Genomic DNA, 16,510 nt, shown 5'->3' with positions numbered 1-16,510 from the left:
TTGAAGTGCGTTACTGATAATGGGGTAAGCCGGCACGGTGGGACTCGCATGGGCGAGGAGGAGTCTTGGCTCCAGGTTCTCCCAATCGAGGCTTTATAGGTTCCTGAGTCTGACTCCTTTCTCTCCCCTCATGCCCTGCTGCAGCCTCTCTCTCTGTTTTCACCCGGTGTCTTGGCAGCGTTGCCCAGGAACACGCAGCCATGCTTGCATTGATCGGTCCGTGCATTGCAAATTGGGTTAGCTTGGGGGCTGGTCCCATGTAAGGTTTGGGTGTTCCTCGGGACCATTCAGAGCACCCAAACAAGGGTCCCTTTGAAGGGTTGGGGGCTTCTTGTTTCACCAACTACTATCTGTGGCTAAGCGCTTGCAGTGTTTGGGGGAGTGGAAATACAGAAGGGACACTGTGTCTAACTGCTAGTAGCCTATGGATCGAGGGAGCTGTGGTTCCTATATGGCCCCAGTTTATAAATAAATGAACATTCATTAAAGTAAAATTAAATTAGAATGAAATTTCCCATCCAGTTTTGTGTAGAAGGCAGAAATAAGTGGGTTGGCTGTGTGATTCTGTTGCAGATGCTGGCACGTGTAGTCACAAGGTGATAGTAATAATAGTAATTTGCTCTTTGCTGGTGCCTCTGTCCCCACGTCTCAAGGCAGGTACTACCACCTTGCTTTTGCAAAGCCTCATTGAGTTTAAAGGGCTTAGCTGGAAGTTAGAAAGGGTTGAGTGCAGAGGCCTTAACGCTCTCTGGTCCATTAGACCTCAAGCTCATCAGTAAACAGAAAATGGACCAGGATTCAGGAGACCTGAATTCCAGTCCTTGCTCTGCCACTGACTCTGTGTGGGCAAGCAATGCCATCTCTCTGGGCCTGTTTCCACGCCTTGAAAGGAAGGGCTGGCGCACATCTTCCGATTGCATGTGTCTAAGTTAACATTTTAACTTAGAACTTACAAAAGGCACACATTTTGCTAATGTATGACCATTTATGGCCAACTCCTTTGGAGCTGTATTGTTTTCCCCTTTATGGCATGGCCTGAGTTTGACCTTTGGAAATTAAAATATTAAATAAAAGAGTCATTTCTGTATATTTCACCCTTTATTTGCTGGAGAAGGATTTTCTTGGGAGAGCGTGTTTTCCTTCCAAGCCCAGCTGACGGGCTATGCAGATGACGGGGGTCTCCCTCGGGTGGGAGGGGGCCGCTGGATCCATCCATCTTCTCCCTGGAGCGGCCGTCACTTGGCTGCTGGAGAAAGCAAAGGGGGTTTGCAGCTCAGTAGTGTCAGTAAGTCGGCTTATGAAACCACCTGTAACAGGTCTGAGGGCGGGGGCACCCAAGATGGGAGGTTTTGCCAGGCTTCTAGAAGCTCTTCCTCCAGCTTTCTCTATAGCCCGGGGCAAGTCATTTAACCTCCCAGCTCCTCCACCTCGAACAGCACTTTCTCCCTGCCTGTCTCCTCTGGGACTGTGAGAAGTCATTAGTGGCTGGCTGTTAGACGGGACCACGCTTTGCACAAGTGACTTGGGCAGACCTTGAACTGGGCATGGCCAAAAGGGGCTCAAGACTTCAATTTGCAGAACAGGTGAAAAAAACGCGGGCTGCACCAGGGTTCCCCCCAGGGTGGCCAGAGCCTCAGTGGAGTTTGGGGAGGGAATGAGCATCTCTGGAGCAGGGGGAGGGTTGGGTGGGTAGTGGCCCTCTGCCAGAAAGGCATTTGGGAAATGGGCCTGAGCCATTGAGGCAGGGCCTTGAGATGCCCCCAGCTCTGGAATATTAACCGGGTGGGCGCAGGCCAGGCCCCAGCAGCAGTGGCCGCCCCCCTCCTACCGTTCTGCGTGGATAGCAGCACCTCGCTCAGCAGCCCTTCCAGGGCGGCCCGGTACTTTTCCAGCTGCCTGGAGTTCATCCTCATTCCAATTTCCACAGGAGCAGTCAGCTGTGAAATAAGGCAGAGTTAACAAGAAGGGAGAGGCGCAGAGAGTGCCGTTAACCCCTGGGAGCCCTACAGGTGGCAGGAGGGACTGCCAGGAGCTGCACCACCCTGCCGGCCCTGCTCTCCCCATCCTCTGGGGTCTTCTGGGCTTCTAGGGCCGGCTGGGAATTCTGACATCTCTGCCCAGTTCTGACCAGGGGCTGGATCCTGGAAGTCGCTGAGAGCTGCTGGGAGGAGCATCAACAAACCTCCCCTGGTGGGGAAGCTGGGACTGGAGGGGTGGGGGTGGCTGGAAGCCCCATGGTTTTTCATATGTGGAGGGAACTCACCTCTCCCAATAATAGTAGCTGACACTGTGGAGTCTTGTGCGTGCCAGGGGTCGTTCTGAATGCTTTCTGTATGTTAAACCTCTCACTAACCCTATGATGCAGAGAGGCTTGTGTCCCTGTTTTGCAGATGAAGCCACTGTGGACAAAGAGGTCTGGTGACTTGCTCAAGACCATACAGGCAGTGAGGAGGAGAGGGAGAAGCAGGCCACCCAGGGGGCCTGGCTCCAGGGTCTGTGCCTGTGACCACCAGGCTGCACTTTGTCCAGCACTGAGGGGACACGAGGGAGCCCCCAGAGGAGCTGTCTGGAGGCTGTCCACCAAGAGAGGCTGTGCGATGAGCCAGGGCACTGACTGGCCTCGGCGTCACGCTCAGAGCTCCCTGGGTCCATGGTCTTCCTGCACAAACCAGCCAACAACCCAGAGATTCCCGGCCTCTCCAGACAGCCTTGATGGAGGGGTCCCAGGCCCATTCCCCCACCTCCCACCTGGCTCCCTGGGGGCGGGAAATGGGCTCGGGAGCCTGGAGGGCAACCGCAGAAGCGTCTCCTTGGGGCTTCGGGTCGGGGCTCCAGGTGCAGGCTCCGGGTGCAAGCCCTGCTGTGCCAGTCCCTTGCTGTGGTCACACCTCTCTCTGGGCCTCCGTGTCCTTACTCGAGAATGAGGAGGCTGGACTGGACGATCCAGAAAGGACCTCCTGGCCTGCATATCATGGTTCTAGGGAGGTGGAAAGGCGACGAGAGCTACTGCACCCCAGGCCTCCCTGAGAAGGATGTTACATCGGATGTCACCGCACCGTGGACTTAGTGCCTTAAACTCTGCCTCCAGTACGTTTAGAGGGCGGTTCTGAGCGAGCTCCCCTTTGCCAGCTGCCTGGCTCCCTCCCACCTCGCTCCCTGAGAGCCCAAGGAGCATTTGTAAAGGAGAGGAGTGCTCTCCCCACCTCCCACCCCCCACAACTCATTCCCCCCACTGAGTGCAGTGACAGCTCCCAGGTCACTCTGGGCTGCACTCTGACCTCCCTGCTTATGGACAGCATGCCACGGCGACCCCAGGAGGTGGCCAGTGTCCAGTGGGAGTCCCGCTGGGTTCTGCCCTGACCACTGTGTGACCTTGGCTATTCCCTCACTCTCTAGGTATCTATCTCCTCCCCTCCCAGGCCCCTTTACAGGGAGGTGATCCACGCTCTGTCCTGGGGACCTTCCTTCTCCATCCGCCTACCCCCTCGGGGACCTTCCCCTGTCCTGGCTTGAAATCTCGTGTCACTGCTGACGACTCCCCCATTTACATGTCCAGCTCTAACGTCCCCTGAAGTCCAGACTCATGTATCTACCTGCCAGCCCAGTGTCTCCACAGCCATCTCACAATTCACTAGGCCAGTCTGACCTCCGGATCTTCCTCTCCATCTGCAGCCAACCACAGGCTTCACTGTCTCCATTAGTGGCAAATCCAGCCTTCCAGGTGTTCTAGCCCAAACCTTGAAAACCTCAGTTTTCACTTTTCTCTTTTTTCACATCCTATATCCATTCTTTCAGTAAATCCTGTGGGCTCCTACCTCCAAATTGTTTCCTGAGTCTGACCAATTTGCCCGCCTCCACTGTGACCACCCCGGGCCGAGCCACTGTCTCGGATGCTGCAGCAGCCTCCTCAGTGGTCTCCCTGAGGCTGCCTTTGCCCCTTCAGTCTGTTCTCAGCACAAAAGCTGGGGAGACTCTTTTAATAGGTAAATCAGATATGTCCCTCCTCTGCTCAAAAGCCCCCAAGGGCTCCCACCTCAGCAGTGAGAGCAAAATCCAAACACTCGCCTGTGAAATCCACAGTCCGGCCTCAGGGCCCACGCTTGCCCCCAACTCCCTCTGCTCCAGCCGCTCCAGCCTCCTCACTCCGCCCTGAATGCACCAGGTCTGCTCCTGCCTCAGGGCCTTTGCACTGGCTGTTCCCTCTGCCTGGATGCTCTTTGCCCAGAAGTCCCTATGGTTCACTCCCTTGCTCTCTTCAGGTTTTTGCACTAATGCCATCCATTCATAAAGCTGCTCTGATCACCCTGTTTAAAATGACAACCTACCTCATCCCCTTGCCCTGTGATATTTTCCTCCCAGTACCTGTCACTACCTGCCACACTATAAAGTTCGCTCATTTGTCCTGTTTGTCATCTGTTGCTGGTCCTTCCAAGGTCTTGTTTCAGGTCCCCCACTGGAGTGTGAGCTCCGCGAGGGCAGAAGACTTGTCTGTTTTGTTCACCACTCAATCCCCAGGGCCCAGAACCATGCCTCGCACGGAGCAGGGGCCCAGCAGGTGTTCATCGCCTGGATGACTGCATCTGTGCAATTGCAGAGCTGTACTGGACAAACTCAGGGCTCTCTGCAGCCCCCACAGTCTGTGCATCCTAACCGGGCGCTGATGGCCCCTGGCCCGGGTCTCAATGCTATAGTGTCTCCGGGCTCCTGTGACCCGCATTGTCTCTCTCCCGAGGACAGCAGCTGCCTCCTGATTACTCTCCGGCCTCCTCACCTGCTGCCCCGGGTCTTTCTAAGTTGGATCAGGTGACTTTCCTGCTTCGCACCCCAGTGGCCACCCAGATGTCTTGCCTGGCCCCCAGCCCTGCTGGCCTCTTGCCCTCTCCCAGCCCGCCCCAGCCTTGAGGGCCTCCAACCCACCAGGTGCTCCCTGAGCAGGGCCTTTGCTCTTCCTTCCTGGGATGTTCTTGCTTAGCTCTTTGCATGGCTGGGTCCTTCTCATCATTCAGGTTTCAAATCAAATGTCACCTCCTCTGAGAGGCCTTCCCTGACCACGCCCCCCACCAAAGCTGTGCCCCCAGGCTCCACACTGTCCCTTTCTCTAGTACCTCCTTATTGACGCCTAGAATGGATTATTGTCTCATCATTGGTGTCTGTCTCTCCCTCCTGGGATGGAGCTCGTTGCCTGAATGTCCTGTTCACTGCTGTATCCTAGAACATTCTGTGGCTGGCCACAGCAACGGTCCCCTGACTAAGTTTCTCTGCATTGTCCCCCATCTGCTCACCTTGATAACTTCTTTCCTTCTTCCTCCGCGGCCTCTGTGGGGTCCAGAGAGCCCACGTCCTCAGACCTCTGCTGGAGGCCCAGGGATTTCTTTTGCCCTCTATTCCGCTCCTTCTCCTGGGGGCAGAGCACAGAATTGCACAAAACCCGCCCTGCTTGCACTGCCCAACGGCCCCGTGCCTGGCTCTGCCCAGGGTGCCCTGTGGCCAGAGCCCCCTACAGCCAAAAGATCCCCTTCTCCCAGGTGCCTCCCGCACGCGGAGTCTCAGGTCCCCACTGGCTTACGAATGACCCCAGAGCTGCCCACGAACAGGTTGACTTGAAGAGGAACCGGGCCTTTGCAGTTCCAACGTTGCGCCCAGGTTGTTACTGTTAATTAAGCTAAAATGCTGAAAATAATGGCCGCCCTTCATGCATATTAAGTGTGAAAATGTGTTTTTCTGAGCAGAAAACCTATAAAAAAAGGTGGCAAGACAGCCGAGTCTGTGAGGGCGCCACAGGGTGGCCCGGAAACGGGAGTCCCTGGGCGGTGATTTATAAGAGGCAAGACAGGGAGATGAATTACGGAGGAAGGAGTTTGCAGCTTCTTCATAAAAATCCCGGTGCCTGGCAATTACGAGGAGAAAAACCACAGAGCGGATTGGTGCAAAGTGTCCTTTGGCTGCCATTTTGCTCATTTATGTTCTGCTGAGTTTGACTGTTTCTGTCCCATCCCAAATCTGGCCTGGCATCCTGCTTGCCAGGTCCCCGAGCACGGAGATCAGACACACCCCATTCCTTTGGTTTCTCTAATGACAGTCTTGAGATTCAGCTCCGAGCCTGCCCTAAGACACAGTGATTCTAGAACAGCTGGTCATCTCTTGGGGAGAGGGAGCCAGTGGTGGCAGGAGGTGCGTCTAGGGCCCGCTGCGCCTCCTGCATCAGTTGCCATGTCTGCCCCTGAAGAGGGGAGCGGTCCAGCCTTGCCCCTGTGAGGGCTGCTGTTCAGTGGTCTGTGGAAGCCAGCCCCACACAGAGTGTGTCAGTACAGAGCCTGTGCGCAGGGCCACGCAACCTCCCAGAGAACAGACTCATGTGCTCGTCCCTATTGGAGCCTCGGTCTCAGACAGGTGGGACGTGAAAGGCCCATTTCTTCATCTCTTCAGGTTAAAGAGAAACAAAACTCTGCACAAGATGCTCAGGATCCATTGCTGTCTAAAGGAAAAGGCGCAGGGAGGCAGGTCCAGCTGTCCAGTTTTCCTTAGGCCCTGCTGCCTGAGTTCCATTAAGCCTGCCCTGTTTTCTTCTGGCTCTAAAGAGAAGGAGGCTTGGCCACCACTAGGTGGAGAGCCCCCTTCTTTCCCACTCGGGACCTACCTTCCCTAGCACCAGTTCCTCCCTCCTTCTCTCCCAAGGCCCCGGCTCAGCTCTCACCTTCCCCGCCGCCAACCCCCCCCTCCCCCCACGCCCCCCCACGCCCCCCCCCCCCGCAGGCTTCCAAACACACGCGCCAGCCCACAGTGATTTCTCCCTCCCGGAACTCAGCTCTTACCCTCAGCATCACTTATTGGGCAATTAATCATGTCCTGCCTTGTGACATCTCCCTTTTGTCTTCTATCGTTAGTGAATTTTTCATATGTTTGTGTCTTGGCTCCCTGGGCGGTTCTTAGATTGCCCCGCGTGTCTGGCCTCTCCCCCCGCCCCCGTGGCCCGTCGTACTGTGGAGATGCTCGACAAATATTTATTGGCTTGTTAATTGAAAATTTCCTCTGAAGGATGGGAGGGGTGGAAAAGATGTCATTCATGGGAGCCTCTGATACCTTTGTGATGCTAGTGAAGGAGTGGAGGTGCCAGGGGGATGGCTGGAGTTCGGGGTATCATGGGTCCTGGTTCTTCACGCTCTCCTGGGGTCACTGGCGGAGTTGACTAAATGTGTGTTTACCAAAGGGACACTTGTACCTTAAAGAGACTAACACCACTCCAGGGCTGGGCAGGGCTGTGGGTTCCCTGGGCCGGGCTGGGGAGGCGGGCAGCCTGGGGAATCTTACCTGCATCCTCTGGAGTTCGCTGTAGGTGAAGATGGGGACAAAGGCTTCTGTCTGGGAGGCCAGCATGGCGGCCACGTGCACCACCAGCAGGGCAACCACAGCCTTGCAGGACACCATCCTGGAGCTGGACAAGGACAAAGAGCTCCTGTCACCAAGTTCAGGGTGCAGTGACAGACTGCTACATTGGAGGCAGGAGCCCTCAGCTCTGGCCCAGGCCCTGCCTGTGGCTATGTGATCTTGAGCAAGCTGCTTAGCCTCTCTGGACTTGACCCTGCTATGAGGTTTTACTAGATGAGCTCAGAGCCCCCTGTCTGCCCCAGAGCCGTGAGAGCTAACCAAGCGCCTGGGAAAGGCCGCCCAGCCTCCTGCCACATCCTGGGGAAGAATCATTCCACTTCTTGGCCCTTCTCTTTGTTACAGGTGAGGTCTTCTGGGGTCATCTGGGCTCATGAAGTGGGAGGGACCTCATGTCTCAGAGAAGAGACTCCTAAATTATCAACAGAACTATACCCAAGACCCAGGGACCCCTTCCTGCTCCCTGAGCCAACTGGGATGATGAAAGGGATGGACCGAGGCCCAGATGGCCCAGGCTCTACTTGGAGCACCAGGTCAAGGCCCTGGTCTAGAGAGGAAAGGGCCGAGACCCTCCGCCCATGTGGAGGCAGGGCCAGGTGGACACGTTCAGTGAGGAGCAGCATCCAAGAGCTGCCAGGGGGTCTCCACCCCTCTAGGGCCAGCACTGGCTCTGACACAAGCCCCACCCCAGCTCCAGCAAGTCTAGCTGCCTGTTGGCCACCATCTAGAAACAACAGAAAGGGTACCTCCTCCCTGCAAGTCCCCCCCACCTCCAAATTCCAGGAGTGCTGGTGATGTGTGGGGGGCCCTCCCGCACCCCAGGAAGTGGGTGTGTCTGGAATGGCTGGTGGGAAGGTGGGCAGCAAAGACCTGCCAGGGCACAGGTGGGCGTGTTGACTGCAGGGGTGCAGACACTTGAGAAAGGGGGTCAGCCGGGCAGATTTTGGGCAGGCTCAGGATGGTCCTGTGTGTGTGTGTGTCGGGGGGGTGCTGCCTGCTGGGTGCCAGCCTCAGCTGGTTCCTTACACTGGTGCACGGCGTCCCATTGGAAGCCTTCTCCTGCACGATCCTCACGCCGATATGGGAGCAGGTGCGATCTGAGGAGGTGAAGGGACTCGTTCAAAGGCAGTGGGCCTTTGAGTAGGCAGAGGCAGTGGCCTACTGAGGCCTGGGGCTTCTCCCAGGACCCCATGCCATGCTACCTTTGCCCACAGAAGGCGGAGAAGGGCATCGCAGAGGGTGGACCTGCTGAATGTATCTGGGACACCAATGTTCCTGTGCTGAGTGGACTGCTAAGCGCCGGGGCCAGGCCCCCAGAGCAGGGAGGGGAGGCCAGGGCCATCCTCTGCTGCAGCAGGGGTGGGGACGACTGCAGGGTTCCAGATAATGAGCTCCTGGGGGTCAAATCTGGGCTCCCACAGCCCTGGGGCAGCCTGGATTCCGTTGGTCAGAGAGGGTCCTGCACAGAGCTGGCCTTCAGGCTTCTCTGCAGGTCCAACCAGACTCTCCCTTTGGGCCGAATCTTCTGAGGCTTGTGTCCTGCCTCTTGGCCAGAACCTGTCTCCTCAGTCATCTGAAGCCCCCTCCACTCAGCGTGACACTCTCTGCCTTCTTGTGACCCTGCTGCTCCATCCTACTTTCTCTGTCTTGTGAAAACTCCATGAGCAAGAACAAGAGAGCTCAGACAGCCAAAGCCTCCGGTGCCAGCTGCTTACAAATTCCCAGGAGGGTGGGAAGGACCGCCCACCCACAGAAGACCACCCTTGGAGGCCGTGGCCCTGTACTGAGCCCCTGTACTGAGCCCTGAGCCCCAGGAGGCTCTTGAGGGAACAGAGGGCAGATGGGGGCAGGGAGCTCCAATCCTGTTCCTCTGCTCCCTTCCCATGCTCTTCCCACGGCGTCTCCGGCCCCGTGCTCCCTCATGGCAGAGGCGGACGTGTTACATTTATGGCGTCCCATTTCCTTCATGGAGGTGCTATGGATCCCTTTTCATTCTGGTGTTCACATTTAATTCACTCCATAAGAATCAATAAAAACTTTGAATAAAGAAGGGCAAAATCCAATTGCTGCTCATTTTCTTGATCCAACTGGCAGTCGGCCTGTCACCTACATTCATTTGTGTTCGGGGAGCTTGAATGGGAGAGAGAGCTTCTCACTGTGCGGTGAGGCGCTGACTTCCCTCTCCCATCGTCAGGGCCCAGTTTCAGGGGCTCAGCTCTGCGTGAGGGGCTCCTGTCTCCTACCCCCTCCTCCCGTGGTGGTGCCAGGCCCGCATCCACTTGCCCGGCCACATCCTCTCCCTAGGGACCAGCTTTTTCCCTTAACTTCCCAGAGCAAAGCTTCCATGCTGAGCGGGGTCCTGCGTCCATGCTGAGCTCTGGCCTGGGTTCCGGGCCGCAGTCGATGACACCACCCACCCCAAACAGCCTCTCTTTTGCCAGGAGTTGTAACCCCCTGCTCCTCCCTCTGACCTCCATGCCTCGGGGCGGCTCTGCTGTTTCTCACTCTGTGTGGCTTTATCCCATACTCTGGAAATCAGCTCTCAGCTCTCAGTCTGAAGCCCAGTGAGGTGTTGGAAGGTGGCAGAGGGGCACAGGAGCAGGTCAGCTCACTCTAGAGAGCTCTGGACTGGGCTGACTTGGCTCACGCCACCGTTCTGCCCTAGGGCTCATGCTGACCCCTCTCCACCCACTGTCTTCCTTGGCTACTCACGGCGAGAGTGTGGGCTGCGTGGGCCTGACAGAGCCTCCCTCTGCTTATCCTCTGGTGTCTAGCTGGTCTGACGGGCCTTTATACACTTCCTGTCCTCCCTTTGGAGCCCATTAACCTTTGGCCACAACTTTGGGGGCTCCGAGTGGGGAGCCTGGATTCTTGGAGCTCGTGGAAACAACAGGCAGGGCCTGCCATGCCGTGCACTTCTGGGGCTTTCCCGGAGGGCCTCTTCCTTGAGCCACCGTCCGGGTTTGGTGGACGCCAGCTCCCACCCAGATGGCACTCTCCTGTCCACTTAGCACTCAGCTGTGCTCAGACGGTTGTTTGAACAAAAGCCCTTTCTTCCTCGTTACCTAAATATGTGATGAAGTTGAGCATCTCCAGGCCAACTCCTTAGCGATCAGATTCTCTGGCAGCCTGTCGGAGGGCTGGATTAGAAAAATGGCTTGTCTTCAGTCTTCCCCCTGGAGCCCCTCATGAAAGAAAGGGCTCAGGCGTGTGTGGCAGGGTTTCAATCAATTAATGAAAAGAAATCACAATTCAGACCCAGTGCCGTGAGCACCAGAGGCTCTGTGGGAGCCAAGGAGATGAGTAAGGTGTGTGGTACAGAAGGTTTATAGGTTGGCAGCCTCTGTGGGGAGACGGGACACCTTTCCAGGAGGTCTTTCATAGTCACTGTGTCATTCAAATGGCAAATTTAAAGATTCAAAGATGGGGGGCTGGCCCCATGGTCAAGTGGTTAAGTTCACGTGCTCCACTTCAGCAGCCCAGGGTTTCACCAGTTCGGATCCTGGGCGTGGACATGGCACCGCTCATAAGGCCACATTGAGGCGGCATCCCACATGCCACAACTAGAAGAATCCACAACTAAAATATACAACTATGTACTTGGGGGATTTGGGGAGGAAAAGCAGAAAAAAAAAAAAGTTTCAAAGAGGGAAGAGGTGAATGTATTCCGGAGTCAGATGGGGCTTGCTGCTGCAGCTGGCCGGGGCCATTTCCGAACATGGTGGTGCCTCTGGCACCACTCAGGGAACACTTGACACACATGTTCTAATTAAACCTCGGCCTCCCCATGAGGTGGGTGCTCTTATTTCCCCCATTTTACAGATAAGGAAACTGAGCCCCGACTAAATCGCTCCTCTGTGACCCCACTGCAAGGTCTCTTCATACAAGTGGCCAGGTGTGGCAGTGGAGGGGCTTCTGGGGTGCAGGGCCCACACAGGTGTGGAGGATGGCACAGGATGGGGTGTCACAGGAGGTCCCCTGCGTGGATTGGGAGAGGGTCAGTCTGGGGCCTTAGAAACTGAGCAGAAGGGTTTAGATTTGCTGGCGGAGGAAATCAGGGGTCTTCACGGTGCTTTGAAGGGGATGACATGACAAAAGCGTCACTTGGGGAGATCACTCGGAGGAGGGGTGCAGGCGTTCAAGCAGGGAGAGGTGAGGCTGGGAGACCAGTGGGGAGGTGACTGGGGCAGACCGGTGTGAAGTCCCAAGGGTATGGGTGGGCAGAAGCCATTTCCCCAGGTGAACCTCATTGGCCATTAGTGCCTTCCGGAGAGAATGCCCCAAACATCGGGATGGGGACCACCTCTTGTCCAGGTACCCGTACCCTGTCATCCTTTGGTCTGCTCTGGCTTTTCCCCTCAGAAAGAAACAAATGTTTACAGTGCTTCAAACCCAACCCAGACTACCTCCGACTGCCTGCTCGGCAAGGCTTCCTACCAGCGGGGTCTCTGTTCTGCTCCCGATGTGAGGTTGGAACTCCACCAGCACGCTGGACTGAAGGCTGCTGGACTTGCACGTTGGGTCTCCACAAGCTTTGAGATTTATCTCAGAGGAATTAGAGCTCAAAACGTCAGGGCTCGGAACTGAGTTGCCATCCTTGGCCTTGGCCTGATCAGAGTGTCACCACCACCAGTTCAAGAGGAGCTTTTAAGACAAGATCAGACGCCTTGGCAGGGGGCAAATTAGCATGAGAGCCATGAAGGAGCCCCCCAGGTTTCCAGGCTCAGGGAGGCCCCGGGGAGGCTCCTCCTGCACCACGGGGGGAGCTCCTATGGCGGGACATGTCGGCATTTCCATGTCCGATGCCTGGACCAGGGGGCGGCCAAAAATGGGCCCTATCCAGCCCGCCATCCCTTTTTACAGAGCCTGTGAGCTACGGGTAATTTTTACATGTTTTAATAATTAAAAAAATAAAAAGAAGAAGAATATTTAGTGACATGTGAATTTATGTGAAATTCAAATTTCCACATCCACAAATACAGTTTTATTGGAACACAGCCACTCTCATTCATACGTGTATGGTCTGCGGCTGCTCTTGGGCTACAGCAGCAGAGTTGAATAGTTGTGACAGAGACATTACGGCTCACAAAACCAAAAATGTTCGTTATCTGGACCGTATAGAAAAAATTTGCTGACCTCTGACCTCGACAGTGTCTGGAGTGTGGGAAGTGTTTGATATGTAATAAACAACAGCCAGGCATCACACATATCAGCTTTTAAAAATCTCACAACAACCCCACAAGCTTGGTGTGGCTATTATCCCATTTTACAGCTGGGAAAACTGAGGTGAAACAACTGGCCCAAGGTCACACAGCTATTAAAATGTCAGGGCCAGGATTCAAAGTCAGGAGTCTGGCTTCAGAACCCACTGTGCTTTCTTGCCTCTCAACATTTGATGGGTGAGCAGCGGATGCCTAGAGCTGAGGAAGGTCCTTAACAGGGGCGGGTACAAGTTCTCCAAACCTGCCACTCTCTCCCTGAGCCATCCTTCGGCAAGGCGTCTGACATGATGCAGTCCCAGCCGACCAGCTGGGACAAGAGCAGGTTGTTCTCGTGCGTTCTTAGGTTTGGACCCAGGGAGGACTGCAGACGGTGGGCCAGGCCTGTCTGCCGAGCACCGGGGAAATGTGAAGCCAGTCCCACTGCCCTCCACGCCGGGCTCTGCTGGGCCAGCCTGGGCTCTGGGCCAGAGATATCTTCAAGACACTCTGAGAAATGATTAGGAGCCTTGGAACCCGAGACGGGCCTGCAGTGAGAGACGGGGAGAAGGGAAGTGCTGGGAACAGTAAATAACCTGGGATCAATTTTCTGGGCGTGAAGAGCATTATCCTGGGTCTCTCTCGGGATTCGGTACTTCTGATCCAAGCAATTTGCAGTATTACGGTATAAGAGCTGCAGTCTGGTGCGGAAGGAAGGCAACTCGGGGTTCCTGATGGGCTACTCCTCATGACACAGAAGGGAATGTAGACTAATGGGGCTCCAGATCTGCTACGGGGTCACAACAATGCTGGTGGCACACGCCGCAAGGATGGAGGGGCCTCTTCTTCGGGCTCCCCGGGCTGCAGATCTTGCGGTCGCCCTTTAGGAACTGTCTCATCAGGAACACGTCTTCTCTCCCCTCTCTGTGGTGCCCTGGTCCTCAATGTGTGTTTTCCGCTGTCACGGTTACTGCTTCAGAAATGGAGAGATGGGCGGATAACAAGCCTAATAACGACTACTTTGTCTTCCTCATGTACACTGTCTCTCTCTACAAATGCTCGATTAGTGGCTGTTTCTCCACTAGAAACTGGACAAAAATAAAAGGCAGGCATAGTCTGCGGCTCTTCATTCTCCCAACGGGAATTAGCACAGACATGCAGCGGCTGAGGCGGGGGTGGGGCATAAAACCTAACCCAAGTCTGGGAACGGAAGTCCACAAAACTCAGAGGAAATGACTCAAACCACATGTGGGCACTTGATGGCCACTTCCCCCACGGTGTGCAGAGGTATTAGCAGTTGAGCTCTCCTCCGCTCTTGCCCTTGAAAAGATTGTTTGCTGGGGACTGCCATAACATCTTCATTAATGGCCTGGAACAGGGAGGCACCGGCATGTTAATTAAATTTGCAGAAGATACTAAATTGGGAGATGTAGCAAACATCAGGGAGGAGAGAGAGCTAATGCAAGAAGACATCGGGAGGTTAGGACCACAAGTTGGAAATGGTAGGTGAGCTGCTGGGCATGTGTCATCCAGGCCCCAAGGACACAGGAGAGAAAGGAAAGGACACACAGAGAAGGAAAGCTGCAACGGGGGCGGGGGGGGGCACCCGTGGGGAGGCATGGCAGCTCAGACTCAGCCTTGTTTTCCAGATGGCACCCTCAAAGAGGCAGAGGATGGTGGCGAAAGCAAGACAGAGTTCAGATGAGCCAAAATAGCCTAGGGATTGCTGGGAGCACCAAAGCTTAAGGTCTAAAAATGAAAAATGAAAGGTTTCCAAAGGTCAGCTTGCCCAGAGTGCTATGAAGAGCTAAACGTGCGCTGCTCACAGAAGCAGAGGCCAAGGAAGGGCAAAGAACCCAGCTTCTCAAGGGCAGGGGCAGAGGGGGAGGGGCAGGACAGCTGTTGCTCCAGCTTCCGGTTAACGTCCTTGATGTCCTCACAGAGCTAGAGGTGTGCCACTGGGCTCATGAGCAAAAACACTAGTTGACGGTGATGGCATTTAAAACTAGGGCAAGCAAAGCGCCACCGAGAGATGTATTTTAGGTAACAACTGTGCCCTGGCCCAGGGGACACAGGCTTTGGTGACCTGTGGGGTATTTTTATTCTTTTCTTTCTATGGCTTAGGGTCTTTTTTCAGAACTCACCAATGATTCATTGAGAAATGATGCACAGCACACGCCACTGTACCCCAAGAACCCCTGGGATAGAAATAGTGCAGGTGGAGAGGAAGAGAGACAAAAGCAGAGAGGGCCCACCCAGAATTAATTTCCAATTTGCTGAGCTCCTTGTTTGTGTGTTACACATCTGCTCCTTGAATTAACATTCTTGCATCTCTGATTTCCTGTTGAGTTCATTCAATGCGTGCCGACAACCTGGATGCGGAACAATCCGATAAAATGCTCTCCTTTTCGGTCCAGCCTCCCGGACTATTGACAGTGGGCACGGAACGTGGGGACTCGGCTGGGTTTTACAATCACATTCCTGCTGCCTTCTGGGTCAATACTTCCCCGGGGGGTTAATACATTCCTAGAAATGCCCCAGTCCCCAACTTGCTTCTGGGTTCCTTTTCTATTTATGGGGGTTTATCATGAAAGCTGCAGCTATAAAACTTCAAGAAGAGGCCACATAACTTTTTTCCAGAGACGGGATGTGGGTGCTAAGAGCTTTGTCTGTGGGCTGGGCTTGGGTGGGATTTATTTTTTCTGCTCCTTCTGTGAATTGAACTGGTGACACCGGGGCCTCCTTTTAATTGAATTTTAAATCTATGTATTTATATTTTTACGGAGATGATGGATGTGCGTGAGGAGAAAGCAGATGGCTTTGGAAGTGACGAATTAATTATAAGGAAAGGTTGGCCTCTCATAAGCTGAAGTGTCTCCTTTCTCTTCAACTCCTTCAGGGCGGGCAGCTCCCAGCTCCCTGATCCGAGGGCACGAAGCGCTGGAACAAGGAGGCAGGGACAGCTGACACATTTTCATAAATGATTAAGGAAGCCTGTGGTTGAGAAAAGTTTGCGCTTTCATGTTTAAGGAGGAGAGAAGTCTCGGTAGAGGTTTTACGCCGTGTGGATGGGAGCCAAAGTCGTTTCAAATGTCAGCCTAATCCGGGGTAGAGTCAAGTAAAAGGAGCTAGCTGTCCAAACTTTTTCTCTCCCATTGCATTACTGAACCTCAGTCATCGACTTCCCCACATCTGCTGGGCTGATGGCTTTGGATTTGGGGAGCTGCCAGCGGCTGCTAATGGGAGCAGAGGCCCACATGCAGCCTTCCGGTTGACAGCTGTGGCAGTCACACAGGCCTCCTTCCCACCGACCTGCTCTGGAGCGAGTGGCAGCGAAAAGGGGAGGGTTCTGTTTCCGCTGTGGTCCAGGGCTAGGGCTGGGTGGCCGCTTGGGGTCTTGGCAAGTATGGGGAGCAGGGAAGGAAGGTGAGTTCACCCAGGAATTGAGAGATTTTTCCTGCTCAGATCTGGTGCTCAGGGGACATTCACAGCTTCAGCCCCTTCATAGATGTCTGGCTGAGCAGAGACCTGCTCCACCACCACAATGAGTATGCTCCTCAGGTCCTGAACCCTTGCAGTATCTCGTGCACCACATCTAAGTGAAGTATGTGCCAAACGGGCAGGTCCTAAAATCCCAGTTGGATAGTAGGGTGAGCCAGAGGCACGATCTTGTGTCCACACTGCAGAATCCAGGATGCAGACAGATGAACTCGGAGAGTGCAGTTTGGATAGTGGCAAGCTTGGCTTCTCCTGCCTAGATCTAAAACCAGAAAGAGCTGCCCAGGGTGGCTCTGAAGATGGGGGTGTTAGAGCTCACCCTCGACTCCCCTGGCAGCATGCACCCCTCTTTTTCCTTTTCTACTTCTTGGAATAATATTCTTCTTGAAAGAGCAACTAAGTTATTGGGAAAGTGAAGCCAAAACCACCGC

General features: G+C 54.8%; 1 protein-coding gene across 1 annotated transcript; it reads right to left on the bottom strand.

The window, feature by feature from the left end:
- Positions 1–702: 702 nt before the first annotated feature.
- On the bottom strand, positions 703–7,425 carry MLN (motilin). The gene is made up of 5 exons (XM_070516726.1): positions 7,309–7,425; positions 5,292–5,398; positions 4,295–4,304; positions 1,780–1,937; positions 703–706 (listed from the first exon to the last, which is right to left on the bottom strand). The coding sequence occupies exons 1-5, from the start codon at positions 7,423–7,425 to the stop codon at positions 703–705; spliced, it is 396 nt and encodes a 131-aa protein (XP_070372827.1).
- Positions 7,426–16,510: the final 9,085 nt, after the last annotated feature.

This window comes from Equus asinus, chromosome 8, assembly GCF_041296235.1.
Source record: "Equus asinus isolate D_3611 breed Donkey chromosome 8, EquAss-T2T_v2, whole genome shotgun sequence".
In the NCBI taxonomy this organism is placed as follows: Eukaryota; Metazoa; Chordata; class Mammalia; order Perissodactyla; family Equidae; genus Equus; species Equus asinus.
Note: the sequence above shows the minus strand (reverse complement) of the source record. Positions and strands in the feature narration are given on the sequence as shown.